Genomic DNA, 24016 nt, shown 5'->3' with positions numbered 1-24016 from the left:
CTTTTTGACTAGTTACTTAAACTTTGGGGATTTGAGGGATCCTATCTTTCTATCTTTGTTAATAATTTAATAGCAAATTTATTATAAAATTGATGATTTGTGAACAACTCAGTCTTTTGAAAACATCAGTTGACTTATATTCTTTGTAAAACATACCATAATTATTTCTCCAAGAATGCTTAAATAACAATTGATAATTGTTATGACATTCTCTGCCTTATGATACCATTTCTATCACAAGAATTAAGGTGTATCCCTTCATGGTCATCTATGTTTTGTGCCGAACCCCAGCTTGCCTCTCAGTTATAGAACTATGATTTTGAAGAAGTAGCGGCTAGCTAGCAGTTTTAACTACCACAGATCTTCATTTCAACACTGTATACATCTGCTGAGTAACTGACTGAACTCAGTCCTATTTCTCCTCTTGTAAGGAGTTTAGATAAGCTTTTGGTGAGCATGTGCCTTTTAAGTCTTGCCCTAGGTTATACTGCGTATTCTTCATTTGTATCTGTTTCACTAAGATTTTGTTCTAAATACCTTGTTCTGTCAAGATTGCATTAAGATTGACATCCTTCTTTACTGCTCATGGAAGTGTATAGCTCTTTCTGGGAATATGTAGGAAGAAATTTTAAAACATTCTCTTCCTCTGATTTCATTTTCAGGAATCTAGCCTAAGAAAACTTTTGACTATACATGTAAATACTACATCATTGCATGGTACAAGTGATGAGATTGTTTTCTGTTTCTCATTCTTTTTTATTTTGTCCATATTTCTTTAATGCTCTTCTACTTTTCTTCCTATTGTTGCTGTACCATCTTTTAATTTTTTTTCCATTTTCTCATTACTTGATTCTCAGAATATTAAAATGATACATGGGGGTAGTGGGTGTATTGGAAATCTGTGCACTTTCATTTCTATTTGAATGTGAATCTAAAACAGCTCTGGACAAAAAAGTCCATTTAGAGATGGATGGATAGAATGAGTGAGTGGATCTTCCAAAGAAAAGTCTAAGATTTGGGAGGGTAAAATATTTATATTTATTGAATTGTTTTTCTGTTTCCACTAGACAAATGTTCTTTTTGTATGAGAAAGTAGACTGTAGTTTGACTATATCTTACCAAGTCAAAGTCAGGGAAAACTGAAATATCCAAGAAAGTGAAATATTGGATAAATAAAAAAATTTTAGCAACTGAAAGTGTTTTTAATTAAATTTACATTCTTATGCCCACCATTTAGTTGATACTAGTGGGTAGTTTGTTTAAAAGAAAAAAAATGGTTTTTGTTTTACTGAACATTGAACCTGGGAGTACTTTAACACTGAGTTACATTCCAAATTATTATTATTATTTTGATTTTAAGATAAGTCTTCCTATCTTAAGCCTCAAACCTCAGCCTCCTGTAGTCCTCCTACCTCAGCCTCCCAAGTTGCTGGGGTTACAGGCATGAATCACCATGACTGGTTCTTCTAAAGACTTTTAATGTAGTCCACCAGTGAATAGATTTGTTGCTATTCCTCAATGCATTTTGATATTAATATGAAGTTAATTGTTTGTTTTATAGTGATAAGATATCATTAATAAGTTTCTGAAGTTTTTTTTTTTTAATCTGGCATCTTATGTTGCCCAGGCTAGTCTCAACCTTGTGGACTTTAGCCTTAGCCTCAACAAGTAGCTAGGGCTGCGGGCTTGTGCCAACACACCTGGATAGCCCTACAGATAGTTTTTAAAGTATGCTCTTAATTGAAAATGTTTCTTATTCTTAGGAACTTCAGTTTTATTTATTCATTCATTGTATGAGTTGCGTCTGTGTTTTAAATGTCATCTTTGTCTTATACATAACCACAGATTTTGAGCTGGCTATATTCATACCCATTTCTCCTCTGCATAAATTAAAGTGGTTGAAATCTGTGTTCTTTCTCCCACAGTGGTTCCCCCTGGAAGTCCTGGGCCCATCACTCGACATGGGTCCTATGACAGTTTAGCATCTGACCATAGTGGACAAGAAGATGAAGAATGGCTTTCGCAGGTAAAAATAATGATATACTTGGAGCATTAAAATAAAACAGAATCCATTGTCTGTTTTTATTCTTTTCCTTAGACAAAAATTATAGAATTGGTAATTCTTTGTTGAATCATTAAGAATGAATCATTCTCTGTATATTTAAAATTTATCAAAAATATTGCCTCTATATTTTGCACATACATATGTTATACATAAACATTCCTTTCATATATAAGAATCTATGTTCATATATATACACAGAGAGTGAATATGTGTATGTGAGTTAGCTTTAATACAGAGAGCATAAAATGTATATATCTTTCAAACAGTCCATTTAAAGTAATTGAGACCTTATACTTCATTTATTTATTTATTTATATTTATTGGTTGTTCAAAACTTTACAAAGCTCTCATATTTCATACATTTGATTCAAGTGGGTTATGAACTCCCATTTTTACCCCATATACAGATTGCAGAATCACATCGGTTACACATCCATGTTTTTACATCTTGCCATACTAGTGACTGTTGTATTCTGCTATCTTTCCTATCCTCTACTATCCCCCCTCCTCTCCCCTCCCATCTTCTCTCTCTATCCCATCTACTGTATTTCATTTCTCTCCCTTGATTTTTTCCCTTTCCCCTCACATCCTCTTATATGTAATTTTGTATAACAATGAGGGTCTCCTTCCATTTCCATGCAATTTCTCTTCTCTCTCTCTTTCCCTCCCACCTCTCGTCCCTGTTTAATGTTAATCTTTTTCTCATGTTCTTCCTCCCTGCTCTGTTTTTAGTTGCTCTCCTTATATCAAAGAAGACATTTGGCATTTGTTTTTTAGGGATTAGCTAGCTTCACTTAGCATAATTTGCTCTAATGCCATCCATTTCCCTGCAAATTCCTTGATTTTGTCATTTTTTAGTGCTGAGTAATACTCCATTGTATATAAATGCCACATTTTTTTAATCCATTCATCTATTGAAGGGAATCTAGGTTGGTTCCACAGTCTAGCTATTGTGAATTGTGCTGCTATGAACATCGATATAGCAGTATCCCTATAGTACGCTCTTTTAAGGTCTTCAAGGAATAGTCCAAGAAGGGCAATAGCTGGGTCAGATGGTGGTTCCATTCCCAGCTTTCCCAGGAATCTCCATACTGCTTTCCAAATTGGCCGCACCAATTTGCAGTCCTACTAGCAATGTACAAGTGTACCCTTTTCCCCACATCCTCGCCAGCACTTATTGTTGTTTGACTTCATAGTGGCTGCCAACCTTACTGGAGTGAGATGGTATCTTAGGGTGGTTTTGATTTGCATTTCTCTGACTGCTAGAGATGGTGAGCATTTTTTCATGTACTTATTGATTGATTGTATATCCTCCTCTGAGAAGTGTCTGTTCAGGTCCTTGGCCCATTTGTTGATTGGGTTATTTGTTTTCTTATTGCTTAATTTTTTGAGTTCTTTGTATACTCTGGATATTAGGGCTCTATCTGAAGTGTGAGGAGTAAAGATTTGTTCCCAGGATGTAGGCTCCCTATTTACCTCTCTTATTGTTTCTCTTGCTGAGAAAAAAACTTTTTAGTTTGAGTAAGTCCCATTTGTTGATTCTTGTTTTTAACTCTTGTGCTATGGGTGTCCTGTTAAGGAATTTGGAGCCCAACCCCACAATATATAGATTGGAGCCAACTTTTTCTTCTATCAGAAAAATTTGATATCAAGCTCCTTGATCCATTTTGAGTTAACTTTGTTCGTGGTGAGAGAAAGGGATTCAGTTTCATTTTGTTGCATATGGATTTCCAGTTTTCCCAGCACCATTTGTTGAAGATGCTATCCTTCCTCCATTGCATGCTTTTAGTCCCTTTATCGAATATAAGATAGTTGTAATTTTGTGGATTGGAGACCTTATACTTTAGACAGACTCTTTGGAACACATTTTCATCAGGTTTAAAGAGTTTTGCTTGTTAAAACAATGGAGTCATTCAACAGTCTTTGGGAATCATTTTGTAGAGCCAGCATTTTCTGAAGATGGCCCATACTTTCATTATGGAAATTCAGCATTGTACTGTGCACAAATCCTGATGGTGCCTAACTGGGTTTCCTTTCTTAAGTTCAAGCAGTGCTCTAAGCCTGTCCTATAACAGCTTTAACTGAAGGTCCTGTACCTTACTGATGGAGCTGTCTTTAACTCGGGAGCTTTGAAATAAAAGATACATGGGCAGTTGTCAAATGATGAGATTACAAATGATTTCACTACAAATAATGTTATGTCTGCCTCAAGTCTGACATCATTTGATGAAGTTAATGACCTGTCTCAGATTACCAATCTGGCAGCTTTGCATCAGACAGATGCCTCAGAAAAAGTGGAATCCCTTTGTTGTTTCATTTCTTTCTCAGGGAAGGTAGCCTGAAAAGTGAAAATGAATCTGGCAATTGGAGAATCAAAAAGTTTCTAAGTAACATCTATTTAATTTATTACACCACAAATACTCAAAAGAATCTCCTTGAATGAAGGCTCAGATTCTGACATATGAAAGCCCATCCTCTCTTGATGATACAAGATAAATTAAACCCAAAATGCACATGCTTTTTCCAGAATCAAAATATTGTCCAAGAATGCTGGCAAAGAAACCACTGTCCTTCACTTCAACTTTTCAATTAGAAGAAGGGGTAATGTGTGCTGTCAGTGTGAAAGTATATACAATATGTTTGTCCTGCGCACAACAGGAGCGGAATACAGGAACATCTGGCCATCGCCTCAGTGAGATTGCACAGGCATCTGTTTACCTCTCGGCTCTGTGACACTGATGGTTCTGAGCTTAAAATACACAGAATGCTTTATCTGTGGCCTAATTTACATTGCTGAATACAACTACTTGAATCAGAAATCACTGTCCTCAATCTCAGTGTTTTTCTCCCTGTGATTAGTGGGAATGTGCATATTGTTCCAAGACCATGATGCTTTTGCCCTTTCAGACTCAAAAACACAGAACTACACTCTATGAACCTTTTCAGTTATGTTTTGTTAAGAATTAATCACTGCAATCAGAGAAATGTGACTAAATATAAAAGAACCAGGGCAAAGATTCAAGGAATGGGGGAAGACGCTCCCTAAAGTGTTTACGTAGACACAGATATAGCAATGACAAGACTTGGAGATAATACAGTAGTTTTTCACCAAAGGTTTGCATGTTTAATTTCTTATTCAAGTTGATCATTTGTAAAACCATGAAATACACATATTTTTAGGTTTTGCACATTGTCTTCTGTATGCTTTTTCTTTACAATGTTTAAGATAATATTGGCAACATTTCCCTATTCATTTCATAGATGATGAAATTTATAAAGCATTTTGGTATTACTATGTATGTGTTTTGTGTGTGTGTGTGTGTGTGCATGTGCGCATGTGCATAAAATGCCTGTCAGTGTTTGTGGCTATTGAGGAAACTCATTAAATAACAATATTTTGAATATGAAATTTAGTTTGAGAAAATACGTATGATTTTCCATTTGTATGATTTTCCATTTAAAAGTAGAGTTTTTTAAAATTTGAAAGCAGCATAAATATTATAATATTGAATTATAGAACCTAGCTGTGGTGTTAAAAAGTATGTCAGACCTTTTCTTTTTAATACTGGTGGAGATTGATCTCAGGAGTGCTTTATCACTTATCCCTATCCCTAGCCCTTTTTATTTTTTATTTTGAGACAGGATTTCACTGAGTTGCTGAGATGTTCCTTGAACTTGTGGTCCTCCTGCCTTAGCCCCTTGAGTTGCTGGATGTTTTGGGTTTTTTTTTTTTTTTTTTTTGGATGGGAGTACTGGGGATTGAACACCCAGATGCTTACCATTGAGCTAACTCCCTTGTCTTTTTTATTTTTTTATTTTGAGGTAGGTAAAGTTTCAGGAACAATTTCAACTTCTTCATGAGTTTGATTTGAGTGAAGGAATTGCTTTTAATATGTGGATTAGTAGGTATAGTATCCAGGGATGCCCACTAGAAGGTAAGTAGTGTAGAATGAATGAAAAAAGGTAATCCCTAGGGAGCTAATATTATTTATATAAGTCCAGAAACTAGTCTTTTCTCTTTCATAATTTTTGAATTGCGTATGTGATGCGTGTGTGTGTGTGTGTGTGTGTATTTACACAAATGAATTTTTATACTGTCAGTGAAAACCAGCAAAGGGATATAGTGAATGTGTATTTAGGCTATAACTATGATCACCTTTGATTGTGGGTACACTGACCCTTTCCCACATCAAGATGGGCTTCAAGAATGTGGGATGCAGGTATTGTGAAAAGCCCTCAAATTCAAGTTGTGATTTGTTTAAATCATGATTCCAACTCTTTTTCAGGTTGAAATTGTTACACACACTGGACCTCACAGACGGCTGTGGATGGGTCCACAGTTCCAGTTCAAAACCATCCACCCCTCAGGCCAAACCACAGTCATATCCTCCAGTTCATCTGTGTTGCAGTCTCATGGTCCAAGTGACACTCCACAACCTCTTTTGGATTTTGATACAGATGACCTTGATCTCAACAGTCTCAGGTAGGTAATGAGAACGAGGGAGTTACTTAATGGTAGGATTGGCATATTCATTCAAAATGAGCATCCTTGGTCACATTTGTGACATGATATCATGTTGCCAACAATATGCACTGTTACCTGTGATTCACTGTCATCTCTTAACATCTGAACACATGTGATCAATATTTGTGTTTCAGATTGTGATTTCTCTAAATTCAGGACACTTTGAATAGCCATCCTCATTTGAGATATTTGCTTGAAGTCTGATTATGATTTTTTTCCTTTCAATTAGATTTCATCTAATCCTGAATCACCCTTCTTTGAGATTATAGAAAGTTTTAGGATGAGAAATTGAGTGTTATTATATCTTACCCTACACTCCTTATTTGCCAGAACCATAGTTCTTGTATACAAATTATGCTTTTTCTTATTATTACTTACATTTTAAATGCAATACAGGTATTTCTTGCTTTTGCAGTCTCACATTTGCTTAGCAGTTTAATTTGCTACCTCAAGACTTGCCATACTGAGGTGCTACAAATAATGAAGGGTTCAGTCTAATGCCATATAATCTCCTGTGCCTTTTTTCTCCTTTACACACACACACACACACACACACACACACACACACACGCACACGTACACATACACATACCTCTAGCCTGGGTCTGTAGCTCTGTGGTAGAGCCCTTGCTTATCATTACAAAGGCCTGAGTTTGATCACCAGCAGCTCCCCACCTCCCGCCCCCAACACAAATCTATGCTTCTAGATTTGATTTTTTTTTTTGTGTGTGTGTGTGTGTGTGTGTATGATGCTGGGGATTGAACCCAGGGCCTTGTGAATTTGAGGCAGTCTTCCAACTAAGCTATATCCCCAACCCTCTAGATTTGATTATAAAGCAACCGTATGACCTTCTTGAATATCTTTTAAAATACAATTGTGGTAAAAGATATTTCATTCTCATGAAATTTTTATCTTTTTGTCAACAGCAATTAAACATTTTAAAAAAATTTTTTCTAGTTGTAGATGGAAATAATACCTCTGTTTTGTTTTATTTATTTTTATATGGTGCTGAGGATTGAACCCAGTACCTCTACCACTGAGCCACAACCCCAACTGCAATTAAACATTTTTTTTAATGGAGACAATTCTTTTATTTTATTTGTTTAGTTTTTAATGTGTTGTTAAGGATCGAACCCAATGCCTCATACATGCTAGGCAAGCACTCTACCCCAGAGCCACAACCCCAATCCCCGCAATTAAACATTTTTTAAAATATTTTTTTAGTTGTAGGTGAACACAATATGTTTATTTTATGTACTTATTTTTATGTGGTGCTGAGGATCGAACCCAGTGCTTCATATGTGTGAGGCAAGCACTCTGCCACTGAGCCACAATCCCAGCCCCTAAACATTTTTATGACAAAAAAAAATTATTTCAAAGCTGGATTAGGTCTTTCTTGTTTATTTTTAAATTTAGTACATATTTGTTGAGTACCCGCCAGGTGCTCTACAAGGCTCTGGAACTACACCTGGAGTAGAGCCAGCTGCCTGGTTGATGTTTCCTCTAATGGTCTCCAAAGCATCAAACACTCCCCTGTCTAAATCTCAGCTATTCAGCTCATCCCTAATCCTGCTCTTCCCCTTACCTTTCTCATCTCTTTACATGAGTCTTTGAGCAGCTAGTACTCAAGCCAGGATCTAGGGGTTATTCTAGTCATCTCCACCTTTCTCACTTGCTGCATGTAACTCATCAAATTTCATCTCATATTCCAGAATATATTGGGAATCCTTCCACTCTCTTTTTCATTTGCCAGCAGCCACACCTCCAATCACTTGGTACCTTTTTATGTCTCCCTGTTTATGTATTGGCTTTCCACTCAACTGATGGATCTTTGTAGAAAGGAAAGTTCCTAAGGAGAAATCAAGTCCTTGTTTAGTGTTTGTTTCTGTGTTTTGTTTGTTTTTGTATGTTTAGTTGCTTACTTTGTGTGATTTTCTTCTTCCCTAAATTTTTGTTTGGTTCTATTACGTTTTACAAAACTGACACTTTTCTGCCACGATGTCAGTCAACAAGGACAGGATATCATGGATGTTAGGTGAATTTTCATTTATGTTACTTATCATAAAATATGGTCTCGTTAGTTAGTCAAGCCATTCTCAGGTAGTCACATTGAATCAGCCGTTAACTTGATGATTGAATGGATCATTATCCATTTACCACAGTCATTATTTAAATGTTAATAATAAAGCTTTTAAAATAGGTGACCCACTTGTTCTCTTTATAATATGTAACCTGTTCATTCTCTTTGCTGAAACATGTACAAGAACCTATCACTATTTTTTTTAGTTCCTGTCAGCAGGTTCCTGTTCTTGGAAGGCCCTGTCTCTAGTCTTGGGAAGCCGTCTTGAGCTTCTCCTCACAGCTCTGCCTCCAGCAGTATCACTGTCCTTTACCTCGGACACCACCCTTTTCCTAAGATCTTTGTATCTTGCTTTTTTTTTTTTTAATGTACTTACATTTCCAAAATCCTTTAGCATATTCCTCAGAGACTTTCCTTCTTATACACAAGAGCTCCCAGTATTCTTTTTTTTTTTTAAGAGAAAGAGAGGGAGAGAAGAGAAAGAGAGAGAATATTTTTTTAATATTTATTTTTCATTTTTTTCTGTGGACCCAGCATCTTTATTTATTTGTTTTTATGTGGTGCTGAGGATTGAACCCATAGCGCCCCGTGCATGCCAGGCAAGCGCATTACCGCTTGAGCCAAGTTCCCAGCCCAAGTTCCCAGTATTCTTTATATCAAAATGACTTTAAATTGTTTATGTTTGATTAGAATATTGTTCTGTTTATTGACTACTAAAAATATTTATATTAACCAATTTTATAAATCATTTTTGATTGCCTTTGTAATTTATATTTTAAAATTTGAGCAAATAGACTTGTTTAGACTCCTTCTTAAAGACCTTAGCTCCCATTGCAGCATAGTTTTAATGAGAAATTCAGATTTAACTCACATCAACTTTGTGTCTTTTTACATATCATTTCTCACCCCAGCATTCAACTAGGACTCAACTAAATGAAATTCTTATTGCCATAATCCCAGAGACTCAGGAGACTGAGGTAGGAGGATCACAAGTTAAAGGCCAGCCTTGAAACTTGGCGAGACCTTCAGCAACTCCCTACCTCAAAGTAAAAATTAAAAATAAAAAGGGCTCAGGGTGTAGCTCAGAGGCAAAGCATCCCTGAGTTCAGTCCCTAGTACAATACAATAAAATAAAACAAATTCTCCTTGTTGTTGCTTACTCTCTTCTAGTCCAGTGCTTCACCTGATGTCTACATTTTTCAGACTTATACTCAATGGCACTATGGCTGGGCATCAGTCTTCCGTTCTCCTTTAAACTGTGAAAAAATTTACTAAATTTTTTTTTGTATCAGTTGATCCTTAGTACCTATTACACTGTCCCTGTACTCCATTAAGATATCATAAATTGGGCTGAGGATGTGGCTTAAGCAGTAGTGTGCTTGCCTGGCATGCGTGGGGCGCTGGGTTCGATCCTCAGCATCACATAAAAATAAAATAAAGATGTTGTGTCCACCGAAAACTAAAAAATAAATATTATAAAATTCTCTCTCTCTCAAAAAAAAAAAGATATCTATCTTAAGTATGTTGTACAGTCATAGTCTGCCTGCCTACATCTCCCAGTAGGAAGTAGATAAATAATATGTTGACTGTCATAAATAAAGAAATCAGATACAGCTTAACCTCATGGCAGTTCCTTATCCACAGCAAGGATCCAAAATGTAAAAAATTTAATGATATACTTGTTGATTGACCTAAAAAACATAATGTAAATGAAGCTGGGTATTCAGAATCGCCCTTTATAATCAATGCCTATCTCCTCAAAGATTGGTAACAATCATTTTATTTTAATTGGTATATAATTCACATAACATAAAATTCACCAATTTTAAGTGTACAGTACTGTTGGTGGAGGTATAGCTCCATGCTCATGCACATGCCCAGCATGCACAAGGCCTCGGGTTCAATCCATAGCACCCCCCCATGCACAAAGTGCACAGCAGTGTTTAGAATATTCACCATCGTGTGCATCCATCTCCACTATTGAATTCCAGAATGTTTCTATAATAATAACCAGTTTATCTTTTTTAATTATGGAAAATTGTAAATATATATAAAATAAAGAGAGTGATAGAAAAAAAGACCTATGTATTTGTTGCCTCGCTGCAACTCATTAATTCATGGCCAATCTATACCTGTCCCCAACTCTCAATTATTCAGAAACCCCAATATAAATTTAATAAATAATAGAAAATGAATTATTCCAAATAAGAAAGTGTTTAGATTGGATGAGGCCTTTACTGTGGATGAACTGACTATATTTGACAAGCTAGCTTCTTGTTGTTCTCAAGAACAAGAAATTTCAAATATGCTATCTTTTTGTTACTGGGCCATATTTGCTTAGGCTTGCACATCCCAGAACTAAGTAACTACTGCCAAGATAGAAGGGGTTACCATGACTGCCTTAGAAAAATTAGCTGCAGTGGAATACTAGATGTTCTTCCATAGCTGTGTCCAAGACCTGTACCACAACAAACATACTTTCAAACTTTATTTTCAATAATTGATTTCTTTATCTGCAATTGGCATTTCAAGCTTCTGGAATCTGTTTCATGTTTTATCATCACTTCTTATCCCCCACCAATAATAATGTTATGAACTCTTTTTTCAGCCAAATCCTCTGCATTAAGAATCCATGCATTTTTCCTACTTTGTCAAAATTCTAAGGCTCTGCCTGTTCTAGTCGTGTGCTTCAAAGACACTTCTTTCTCCTCTTCATCTCTACATATCTTATTATAACTATCCCATGGTATCCACTGGGAATTGGTTCTAGGAAGCCCTGAGGATGCCACAATCTAAGGATGTTCAAGTCCCTTTTATTGTGGTATAGTAATTGCATATAACCTATGCATATCCTCTCTTTAAATCATCACTCTGTTAAGAGTAACCCTTATATGATGTAAATGCTATGTAAATAACAGTTATCCAATATTGTTTAGGGAACAATGACAAGAAAAAAGTCTGCACATTTTTAGTACAGATAACAGTTTTGGTTTTTTGCTTTTTTTTTTCCTTGAATACTTTTGGTCCATGGTTGCTTAAATCCAAGATACTGAAACCATGGATACAGAGTAAGCATACTATATCAGACCCGTTTCTGTGGAGTCTGCATATACGGTCATGTATTACTTAATGAGAAATTATTTGCTAGCTTATTTTGTCATTACTAATATCATATTGTGCAGTAACGCAAACCAAGAGAGTTATGAAGTATGCCCTTACCTAACCACTGTTATATATGCAGTTGATCACTGATCTGTACATACTAAATGATGCATGACTGTATTCTCCCTTCTCATTCTGAACTTTTTAAATGTTATTTTCTAATTCATTTTCTTTAGCATCAATTCATTAATGTTCATGTCATATATCCACATATAGACCTTGTGTTTCATTTTTTCCCTACTTCTTCCTAAAATAATGGTGACATGCAGTCAATATTCAGTAAATAGCCATTTATGAATGAATTACCAGAAATACATGTAAAAGTTTCCTTGAACTCCCAAGACCTTTTTTAAAATTTTTTCTTTTAATTTTTTATTTATATATGACAGCAGAATGCATTACAATTCTTATTACACATATAGAGCACAATTTTTCATATCTCTGGTTGTATACAAAGTATATTCACACAAAGTACATACATGTACTTTGGATAATAATGTTCATCACATTCCACCATCATTTTTAACTCCATGACCCTCCTTCCCCCTCCTCCTCCTCTGCCCTATCTAGAGTTCATCTATTCCTCCCTTGCTCCCTCTCCCTACCCCAGTATGTATCAGCCTCCTTATATTAGAGAAAACATTCAGCATTTGTTTTTTTAGGATTGGCTAACCTCACTTAGCATTATCTTTTCTAACTCCATCCATTTACCTGCAAATGCCATGATTTTATTCTCTTTTATTCCATTGTGTATATATGCCACACTTTTTTTTATCCATTCATCTATTGAAGGGCATCTAGGTTTTTTTTTTTTTAACCTTGCTCACTATCAGACTCAGGACCTGAATATCCCAACTCCAGATATTTATATGTTAATAATATTTATTCTGATGTAGCTGGAAAACTTCCCTTGGTGTTTAAACATTCATTATTCTTACACTGCTTTTTGTAATAAATTGCCGTTTTGCTGTAGTCCCAATTAATTCTTGTATACTAATTGGGAATTTTATGGAAGTTACTTGGTTAGTAGTGGTCCTAAATTAGACCCCTGCACTCACAACACAGCTTTGTTATCCTGTGCTTTGTTGATAATTATAAGGAAGTTTCTTAAAATTTTGAATCATGCATTGCTGCCTTTTATGGAACTCATTACTAGCTATGATTTCATTAATGAATTTGAAGAGTCTTGGAGCTCTTCATATGTGTCCCTTGTGAAAGCCAAAGATTTCATTATAAAGTATTTTGTTCCCTGTCCCATTCTACTCTTTCTATCACTTTAATATCTTTTTTTTTTTTAAATTCCTTACTTAAAAATCTGTTGAGTAACACACAAAAATGAGTTAGAAAGGGTGTTGGAGTAGAGGAATATAGTTTGGCTGTATACAAGACTTAGGGACTCCAACTCCCATTTTTTCTGGATTTAGAATGAATGATTCTCTAATGGATTGAGCTATTTCAGCATTCCTGATTTAAGGTCTGTTGTAGCAAGCAATAGTGTTCATGCCAGTAACATATGTGATTTAAATTAAATTGTGTTGCAGGATCCAGCCAGTCCGCTCTGACCCAGTCAGCATGCCAGGGTCATCCCGCCCAGTCTCTGATCGAAGGGGAGTTTCTACAGTGATTGATGCTGCCTCAGGTAGAAAACCTCCTCACACATGTTTACTGGACTTTTTTATGCATTTTAAATTTATTTCTTTGCATAATGTAGAGGATGATATTCATTTGCCTTGGTTGGTTTTCTTTTTTGGTGGGATTGTCTGTGTATTAATTCAGTTCCTTTCCTGTATTTGTTACTAAACAGCGCCATGCATTTGAACTTTCTTAAGGTTGGTAAATAATACGTTGGAGTTGGCACTTGATTAAATGTAATGAACATAGTATTGAAGGGTACAGGGTTGATGACTGTTTTGCCTTTGATCACTGAAATGTAGAGAAGCAACCTTGACAGAGAACGTAAATACAATATATGGATTCAATTTACTCAACCTGTTGAGTATCAGAGTGCCTGATCTGTGGATGTCGAGAGAGTCCAAATACTAAAGCTTGAGTAGTTTTATTATTGGAAGCATAAAGTTAAGAAATTCATTAACTTAACTCTAGCCTATCTATCACAGTTATTAATGTCCTATCCTTGGACTCAATCTGTGAGAATGGATCATTAGTACCTGGCAGGAGCCTTTTGCCTTTGTAGGTGATAGTTGCTGCCTTAGTATTATAAAAATGCTTTCAGTGAAGCCTGCTAAATAGTTGAATTATTTGTAATATATTTCTGCCTCTCTCCTGTGAGTGGTAAAGTAACTGAGTAGTTTGCCTTGCACTGTTGTGCAGCTGTGGGACATCTGAAGATAACATGCATCAGGATTTTTGTCCAAAAAGTCTCTCACAAGTAGAATTATTAAATACTCACTCAGCATTAGTGAAACAGTTGAGTCAGAGAAGATTTTAATCTATAGTGATTTCAAAATCCCTGAAGACTGCTGATTTGATTGAGGCTTAAACTGCAAAAGAAAATGGGAAGTATCACAGAACTGATTTGTGAAGGTCACTTTTGAAAAAAATCAAAGCTTCTGCCTGTGCCTGCGCCCCCCTCAACCCCCCCTTACCACCAAGTTTCAAAGCTAGTGAAGTTTATTTACTTTCTTAGCTTTCTGATTTCTTAGTGAGGGAATTGCACCTTGTAGCTTATTGAGCTGTCCACATCCAGGGCTATACCTTAATTTTTAATGTGGACACTTTCTTTAGAGGACTCATTTTTGTTTCTCTGCTTTAACATGGCAAATATGGATGTCCCCTGGAAACAACACAGAAATGGGCAATCTAGCTCCTGGCTTCCCTGCATTGAATGGAATATTATGATGGATAACTTAAACATGCATTTTTGATAGTCTCATTGTGAGAGTACTAATAGTTAGGGCTGATCTGGAATTATCATTTAAAATTCTGGAAATGTTATATATTTTAACCTGAAGGATTTTTTTTTCAAGATTGAAAGAATAGGTCTTGTTGGGCTTCTGAAATGTTCTTAAATTACCATGTTATTAATGTGCTATTATCAAGTGACTAGCTGTCTGGAACACATGTTGCCAGAGTGCTACAATGTTTTTAAGTTGGTAGATTCAGTATAGCGTCTATGGCAATACCCCATATTTATCATGTAACCATTTTAGCTCTGTGTAAAATTGCCTTCCACAACAAAGAGAAAGTTCCCTGTTTTGTTGTTTCCATAGTTTCTCTCTGTTGCAAAAAAAAAAAAAAAAAAAGTTTCTTAAATTTATTTTTTAAGTAAGAAATTAGGCCTTTGCTATTGGTTTACCTATATTTTTATCAGATCTACTATACCTCCTAGAAGTTTCTGAATATTGCTCTATGGCATTTGGCCTCTACGTGAAAGCATGGATCTTTTGCATAGCAAAGGGACTTTTTGGTGGCTAAGTTTTAGTATTATTTTTTCTAGGCCAATTTTCCCTCCAGAAAGCTATGGTTCATTTCTGAAAGATGACCAAAATAATGAAATGTGTGTGCCACTTTCTTTAGTATTGACTAAGATGGTTCATAGATAAGGAATTGGAATTTTATGAATAATTCTTTCTTCAGTTACCTCTCAAGTGGTTTGAATCCTTTGTGAATGAGAAGTACATATTGTCTAACACATTTTTTGAGTAAATAATGTTTTGTTGTAGAACCTATATCTGCTTTATCTAGCAGGATCACTGTTAACAGAATTACTTTCCTACTGATGTTTAACAAAATGAGGGTAAATAATGTGAATTCTTTATGAGAAATTTTTATTTTAGTTTCTTATATTAAAAAGTCTAGATGGGTGTGGTGGTGAATGCCTGCAATCCCAGGTTATGTAGGAGACTGAGGCAAGAGAATAAGTTCAAGGCCAGCCTGAGCAACTTAGCAAGACCATGTCTTAAAATAAAATGGGTGTGGTTGAAACTGTGTGGTAGAGTGCTTGCCCAGTATGTGTGAGGCCCTAGGTTCTATCCCTAGCACTGCAAATGTACACACACACACACACACACACACACACACACACACACACACATACACACACACACACACAAATAAATAATAAGGAGTCTAATATGTTTTATAATTGCATCTGAAACAGGAAGTGCTTATCTCATTGTGGACCCATGCTTTGGAGTCCACTGTTTATGAGGAAGATGCTTATCTTGGAGTTTGATGCCTGTGTGGGGTCTCTTTCCTTGGGCTTTCTTATTTTGTCTTATTTTCCAACAAGTTATATGATGTCATGTATTGTCTTTTTAACTGTTTTGTGGCTTATTTTATGGCAGTCCTTTTATTTCAGTGGCAGCTCTTTCTCTAACCTGGTAATTTATCATTTTTTTCATGTAATTAGTTTTCAGAGATACTGAAACAAAATTGAATGTGATATACCTAAATCTTTTGGTTTTTAGATATCTCTGTGTTAATCTTGCTATGATGAGTAGGGCATTGAACTACTTTTGCTAAGTATTTTTTCTCTCTCTCTGTTTTGTTTTTGTTTTTACAGTTTCTTGATTATATAATGATCTCCTTCACATAGAAACATATTCCCTAACGTACACATTTTTTACATATTGACTTCAGCGAATTAATCACAGGGTAAATTCTATCCCTTTAGTTAATTGTAGACTAGCTTGTTAGTATCTCTATAGAAATATGTATATTTTAGTTCTTTAGAAACTCTTCAGATGCTTGATGACACCTGTTCCATCTTATCTTTGCTGATCAAAAAATACCATGCTGCTAAAATTTGCAGGTTAGATAATTGTGAAATGTTCTCTTCTTGGTAAATGAGAAGACCATTCTAGAAATGGATACTTCAGAGGATCTGAACCTCAGACAGAGGCTATCCAGAACAAATGGGCTTTGAGGCAACTACTCAACTTCCCCACATCCAGCTAATTAAAGAGTGGCATCAACTCATAGACAGTATTTTTAGATAAAACACTGGGTTGATTTCTTAATCTTCCCCCTGTATATTCTTTTTTCTTTGGATATTTTAAGAATCACTTCTTTTGTTTAAATTTATTGTATATCTTCTTATTTTAAGGTTTAGGACTTCTGGGGGTGTTGGATTTTTTTTTTTTTCAGTACTGGAGATTGAATCCAGGGGTGCTCTACTACTGAGCTACATCCCCAATCCATTTTATTTTGAGACAGGGTCTTCTAAGTTGATGAGGCTGACCTTAAACATGAGATCCTCCTGCCTCAGTTTCCTGAACTGCTGGGATTACACTGTGACCACCACTCCTAGCTTAAGGTATAGGACTCTAAAGTGAAAGCAGAAAATAACGGCCAATGCCTTGTTTAAACTTTGTTTCCCAGATTGGTGACTGGTGTTTTACTTGTAAGAGTTGTGAGCTGTACCTTCTAGATAACTTAATAGTACCTTTACTTAGTTTGGGGCCATCAAATAAAACAGCTTATAATGATCTGCTTCACCCTGAGTTTGTTTGTCCTCATTTGTAGTTTTACTCTGGAAATTGAATTTTACCAACAAAAAATTTAAAACAAATCAAACAAAAGGAGAAATTTGTCTGGCTTACATGAAAAAGAAACATCCTTGTCACACTCTAATATAAAGTAAAAAATTTTATGAAGAAAAATTATTAGAAATACAAGAAGATAATTTATATACATTTCTGGGAAGATGTTAGGGGAAGAAGGAACAGTCACAACAGATGAACAGAATCAATTCTTACCCTTCAGAGCAGACTTGGATAATAATAAGGACAAAGTCACAGACCTGGTTGTTTGTTGACGTTGTTGTTGTTGTTAAAGTAAGAAAAATATTATTTTTTTGTTCAATCAAAATAATATAAATATTTCTAAGAAATTAAAATTAAATTAATTTAGGGAAGAATTTTTGAACAAACACCTAATTTTTCCCAATATTAAGTTTTTTAACTGAAAAAAATTATAAGTTTACAATTCCATACTAGTTTCATTTGATTCCTTATATAATGATTATTGGTGCCTACTTTCTATATTTTGCACTTGGTATTGCAGATCTTTAAAAAATTTGGGTTGGGTTGTAAATCAGTGGTAGAGCATGCACTTATCATCTGTGAGACTCTGGGTTTGATCCCCAGCACTAGCCACCCCCTCCCACCCACTGACACAAAATATGTCTTAGAGAACTGTGACTGCACAAGTGATGAAGAGATTGACCAATTTTCAGAGATTATGTTGCAGTAAGGGCTGTGCTGAAGGGACATTCTTACAGAGGCATGCTTTTATCTTATGGAGATTTTTTTGTTGTGCTGGCAAGAGGATTCCTAAGGATTATGTATCTCTGTATCTACAGTTGCCATTCTAATCTGAGGCAGACTTAGCCATTGTATCTCTTTTTCTTTTTCCTTTCTTTATGTTTTTATTAGTGCATTATAGTTATATATAATATTGGATTCATTTTGACATAATCATATGAGCATGGAAAATAATTTGCTGCATTTCAGTTCTCAGTACTTCACCTTTCATAAAGCCATCCAAGACACAGAGATAGATGCTGATGGTTAAGAGGCAAAGAGATTTAAGAGACATCATCCAGTCAACCATGGTGAGGCTGTGTAGCTCTGTCTTCTTAACTAGAACTGAGGAACAGAACCATGTTTATAATCCTGGTCTTAAACTTTGGGTCCACCTAGAAATCCTATTTCCTATCTCACCATTCTTTTCTGCATCTGTAATGGGAAGTTAAGGTTTCCTATGCAAAGTTTTGTTTCACCTTGATTGAAAGAGGTGACTTCAGATTATTTCCTAAAATAGTTTCTAGATACAAAGGATACAGAGTTCTTTAGAAATATTAAGATTTTTCTTTGAATAGATGATATGGATTTCAATTAATAGAGTTCCAGATAGTCTTTGTGATTATGAAGTGACGAAAACTACAGGCTTCTACCTTGGGCATTCAAAGCCTGTGTGGGATCAGTAAGAGGATTAAGGATAAGGGTGAAATTAAAAGAAGGCTCAGGGCTGACCTGTGAACAATCCCTTGGAGAGGAAAAATATTCAAACTCAGATAGTAATATTGGCTTTTTCATTAGAAATAACAAAATATATGCATATTAGTTCTCAGCCTTTTGAACAACTCTCACTTTAAAATTAAATTTCAGAGATTAAGAACTTTGGAGAAAAAATTGATCTCCCCATAAGAAAAGTATTCAGCCACATCTTTCTTCTTATTATTTAAATATTTCTCTCACTGCTATTTCTAATACTTATAAAGTATCAGCAAATTAAAGTCAAGTTAACAACAAGGAACAGGTTAGCTCAGCATAATTTTAAAAAGCAATTATTTCCCCAATTGAAGATGAAGAAAGATAAAAAAAATAGAATAAACTGTTGGAAGAATATCTTCTGATGACATGTGTCTCCTTTGAATGAACCTTTGTGCCCAGTAAAATCTTGCATATGCTTCTGTATTAGAAGACCATGATCCTTGGCACCATGGTCCTTGACATCTTTTCTGATAATTTTAAGGCGTGGATAGAATTCCTCTAACGTTTGGCATTCTAGGATACCACATATTTACATGGGACTTTTTGATGAAAAGACTTTTCTCTTTTGTACTTTTATTACTACCTCCCTAATAAAAAGCTTAACTGTTTATGTAGTCACTTGCCTGAGGATATGGTGGCATGGGGACAGTGTTGGGGGCAGTATTAGAAATTGTTTAAGTCTGAACCGGGAATTCTATTTGTCTTCATGACTTGACTGTCAAATTGTTAGTGCAACACTATTTTAAATTGTGTCCAAGAGCCTGAGAGACTTATGCTTATAGGTGCTATCTATAAACTTAGAAACAAACAAAGAGCCCCTCTCCTTGAATAGTGGGCAATTAAATTGCCTTGTGGGCAATTAAAGAGCAGCCCAGGACCTCACTTGGACAACTAGTCAGAGCCAGATCTCCTGATAATCCCCTGGACATTGTTGAGAACTGTCACAGAAAAGCTAAAGTAAATAATCACAGTGAAAAATATTTGTTTCAGAGAAAATTCCTGTTCTGGAAGCTTGATGTAGTGAAAAGAATAAGGACAATCAACTTAAACCTTGGGTCGCAATCTAAGGTCTGCCTGTAACTATTTGCTTCAAAACTTCAGTGAAATTTGTCAGGCACAGTGGCATGAATGTGTCAGTCGGCATCTTGGGAGGCTGAGGCAGGAGGATTGTTTAAGGCCAGGAGTTCAAGGCCAGCATGGCAACATAAAAAGACCCTGTCTCAAAGCAAACAAACAAAACCCCCTAATATATTCTTCCATAAAATGAGGAAATTGAATGAGGTCATTTCCAGAGTCCCTTTCAGCTTGAAAAATTGATGAATCTGTACTTTGGAACACCTTTAAGACATTTTAAAAATAGGGTATAATTTATGTATAGCCAAAGTGCACATATGTTAATCACACAGCTCAATGAATTTATATAGCCATGTAATAACCACTTGGACAAAAATATAGACTATTTCCATCAAACCAGAAAGTTTCCCTCCTCCCCTTCCAGTTAGGGAAGTTAGTTTCCAGTTAGTTTCCTCTAACCTACAGGTAACCACTTCTATCATCCTAATTAGCTTGGTCTGTATTGAGCTTCATATACTTGGAATCACATATATATTTCATTCTTTGCTTAACTTTATGATTTTGAGATTCCCAAATGTGACATTTGTCAGTATGATTTTTTTAAAAAAAAATTTGTAGTTGTAGATGGTGGACAGAATGTCTTTATTTTATTTGTTTATTTTTATGTTGGTACTGAAGATCGAACCAAGTGCTTCACACATGCTAGGCAAGCGCTCTACCACTGAGCTACAGTCCCAGCCCTCAGTATGATTTTTAACATTACAATTTAGTATTCCAGTATGCATATATGTATACTAGACTTTACATATCCATTTCCAGCTTTTGAGTATTAAGAATAAACTTGCTGTAAACATTCTTGTACAAGTATTTTTTTTAACCTAGGCATGTTTCCTTTGGGTATATGTCTAGTGTTGGATTTGCTCGGTCACAAGGTTAACTACTATTTATTATTAGCTGCCAAAAGGTGTTCCAAAAAGACTACAACTATTTTGCATTTTTGCTGGCATTCCAGTTGCTCCCCTTTCTCATCAACACTTGGTATTGTTGGTCTTTATTATTAGTGAGTGTGAAATGATGTTTCAATTTGCTTTTCTCTGATGAGTAAAGGTACTGAACAGCTTTAATATACTTACTGGCCATTTAGATGTCTTTTTAATGCATTAGGTCTTTTTGTTTGTTTCTTTGTTGTTTGTTTTGTACCAGGGATTGAACCAGGAGGTGCTTAATTTACTGAGCCACATCCCCTTTTTAAATATTTTATTTCAGACAGAGTCTCACTAAGTTGCTGAGGATGGCTTTGAACTTGTGATCCTCCTGCCTCAACCTCCTGAGTCTCTGGGATTTCAAGCCTGCACCACTGGGCCTGGCTTGTTTAGTTTTTCACCAGTTTTTATGTATCTGTTGTTTTTCTCCAATATCAGGAATTCTTTTTTTTTTCTTTAGTATCCATTTTAATATAATCAATTTCTTAATTTTTTTTTTAATTTTTTTTATTGATTGTTCAAAACATTACAGAGCTCAAGACATATCATCTTTCATACATTCGACTCAATTGGGTTTTGAAAAACAAATGTCAAATGTCTTCTTTGATATAAAGAGAGCCACTAAGAATAGAACAGGAAGGAAGAGCATGAGGAAAAGACTACCAGTAAACTAAGACGAATGGGGGGAGAGAAAGGAAGAGAGAAGGGAAAACATATGGAAATGGTAGGAGACCTTCAGTGATACACAATATCAGGAATTCTTTAAATAGTCTGTATATACTTTTTTTATCTGATAAATGTGGTATAACTATTTTCTACTATTAGCTCCCTTTCAGTTAATTAATGGTGTCTAACAAGTGGAAGTCCAATTTTCCCATTGTTATTTCTTTTATGTTTTTTGTGTTTTTCATGTGCGCACACATACGTCCCTTTCCTCCAGGCTTTGAAGAGTTTCTTTTCTTCAGAGATTGTATAGATTTAACTTTCATGTTTAGGTCTGTGGTCTCTTTCACACTGATTTTTATTAGGATGGATGGCAGGGATCAAGGTGTTCAGTTTCTTCCACACAGATATTCAATTGCCACAGTACTAGTTGTTAAAAAAAATATGCCTTTCCTCCAATGAATTGAATTGATGCCTTTAAAAAAATAATACTTTTCTTGGATTCTCTATTGTGTTCCATTCTCATCATAAATTACCTTTGTCTATGTTGAGTTTCATATAATTGGAATCATTTTAAACATGCACTTTTATATCTTGCTTCTTTTAAACCAGTATCATACTATCTTCATTGCCATTAACTTTTTAATAAGATTTGAACTCTAGGCATTCTACCTTTGTTCTTCTTTATGGTTTTCTTGGCATTATAGGCTCTTTTCATTTTCTACACACATGTACTTATATAAGCATAGCAATGGTTCCCAAAAATGCAGAGCACCCTGGGAATTCCCTAGACACTTTCAAGTGGTTTGTGAAATCAGAACTATTCTTATAGTAGTACTAAGTCATTATTTGTTTTGCTTCATTTATGCTTTAGAAACATTTAGTACAGATGGTCCAGAAGCAATTGTGGATCAAAATGGTAGTATCTTACCGTATGGCACCCAACTATGCTAGTAGCCACTGCTACTCCACTCAGCATTTTTTAAAAACTATATGCACTTAAGAATATCTTTAAAGTAGCAAAAATCATTAATTTAAATTTTGATCCTTCTGTAACTTTTCAATATTCTGTATATTATACAAGAATGAATGTACTTATAGTTGTCTTGAGGAATAACGCTCATGTGATTGTTAGGGTTGTGAACTAAACTACTGTGTTCTTGGTATGCCACTCTAGCCAAAGGAAATGATGAAGCTGTACTTACTCAGTCATTGGTATTTGGCAGAAAACTCCTCAAAAATATACAAAGTACGGGGCTGGGGATGTGGCTCAAGCAGTAACGCGCTCGCCTGCATGCACGAGGCGCTGGATTCGATCCTCAGCACCACATAAAAATAAAATAAGGATGTTGTGTCCACTGAAAACTGAAAAATAAATATTAAAAATTCCCTCTCTCTCTCTCTCTCTCTCTCTCTCTCTCTCTTAAAAAAATACAAAGTAAGCTTGTCACTTTGAGGAAAATAAGTGATAAATGAAAGATTCATTTCCAATGCAAGATAGGATAAAACATTTTAATATAAAAGTAGGAAAGGTAATTGATATGATTTCAGATTCCACATTGCAATTAACTTTTTAAGTGTCACATCAACAAAAAGTATCCTCCAAATGTGAAAGTGCTCCTAGAATACTCTGTTCTTTTCAATTAGGTATTTGAGGCAGATTTTTTTGTCACATATTTTAACAACAACAACAACAACAAAATCACAATAGATTGAATACATAAGCAGATATGAGAATCCAGGTGTTGGCCTAGTAGAGATTTCCAAGTTAAAATGTTATTTTTTCTATTATGTTTTGATTTGGAAAATTTGTTTATTTAGAAAAATATTGTATATGCTAATACATTAAGACTTGGTTATTTTTAAAAATTATTAATACATAACTGTTTTAAATATTGTCAGATATAATGAACATAAACCAAAGCTCTTTGGAGTGTTGAGGTTTTTTGAGCATAAAAGGATCCTGAATCAAAAAAAGTTTGAAAATCACTGATTCAAACCACTCATACAAACACATATGTGTATATTAAGTAATAAGTTTATTCATTTTATAGCAGTTCAGATGACATTTGAATGGTATTTCATCAAATATGTACTCCAAGTTTGGGAGAATTAGCATCTTTAAAATATTAACTATAGCCATGCATGGTGGCCCAGGCACATAGTGCCAGCTACTTGGGAGAGGGAGGTGAGAGGATCACTTGAGCCCAAGGGTTTGGATCCAGCCTGGGTAGCATAGTAAAACCCTGTCTCTGAGAGGGGAAAAAACATCAAATTTTCAAGTACTTAAACTTAAAAAAAAAAAAAAGAATTTTTTTCAGTTGAAGATGGATACTTTATTTGTTTATTTTAACGTGGTGCTGGGGATTGAATCCAATGCCTCACACATGCTAGGCAAGTACTCTACCACTGAGCCACAACCCCAGCCCAAGTGCTTAAACTTT

At 35.2% G+C, this 24016-nt stretch overlaps 1 protein-coding gene across 9 annotated transcripts in view; it reads left to right on the top strand.

Annotated features, from left to right (window-relative positions):
* Bcas3 (BCAS3 microtubule associated cell migration factor) overlaps nt 1-24016 on the top strand; it is a 573169-nt gene that overhangs the window by 300936 nt on the left and 248217 nt on the right. For all 9 annotated transcript variants that reach the window (XM_005321544.5, XM_078042365.1, XM_040269079.2 and 6 more), the window contains 3 exons: nt 1926-2026; nt 6352-6548; nt 13375-13472. In XM_005321544.5, the coding sequence (XP_005321601.2) occupies nt 1926-2026; nt 6352-6548; nt 13375-13472 (396 nt within the window). The remainder of the gene's footprint in view (nt 1-1925; nt 2027-6351; nt 6549-13374; nt 13473-24016) is intronic.

The sequence above is a fragment of the Ictidomys tridecemlineatus genome, chromosome 3, assembly GCF_052094955.1.
Source record: "Ictidomys tridecemlineatus isolate mIctTri1 chromosome 3, mIctTri1.hap1, whole genome shotgun sequence".
Lineage (NCBI taxonomy): Eukaryota > Metazoa > Chordata > Mammalia > Rodentia > Sciuridae > Ictidomys > Ictidomys tridecemlineatus.
The sequence above is the reverse complement of the archived record's forward strand: the minus strand, read 5'-3'. Positions and strand labels throughout refer to the sequence as shown.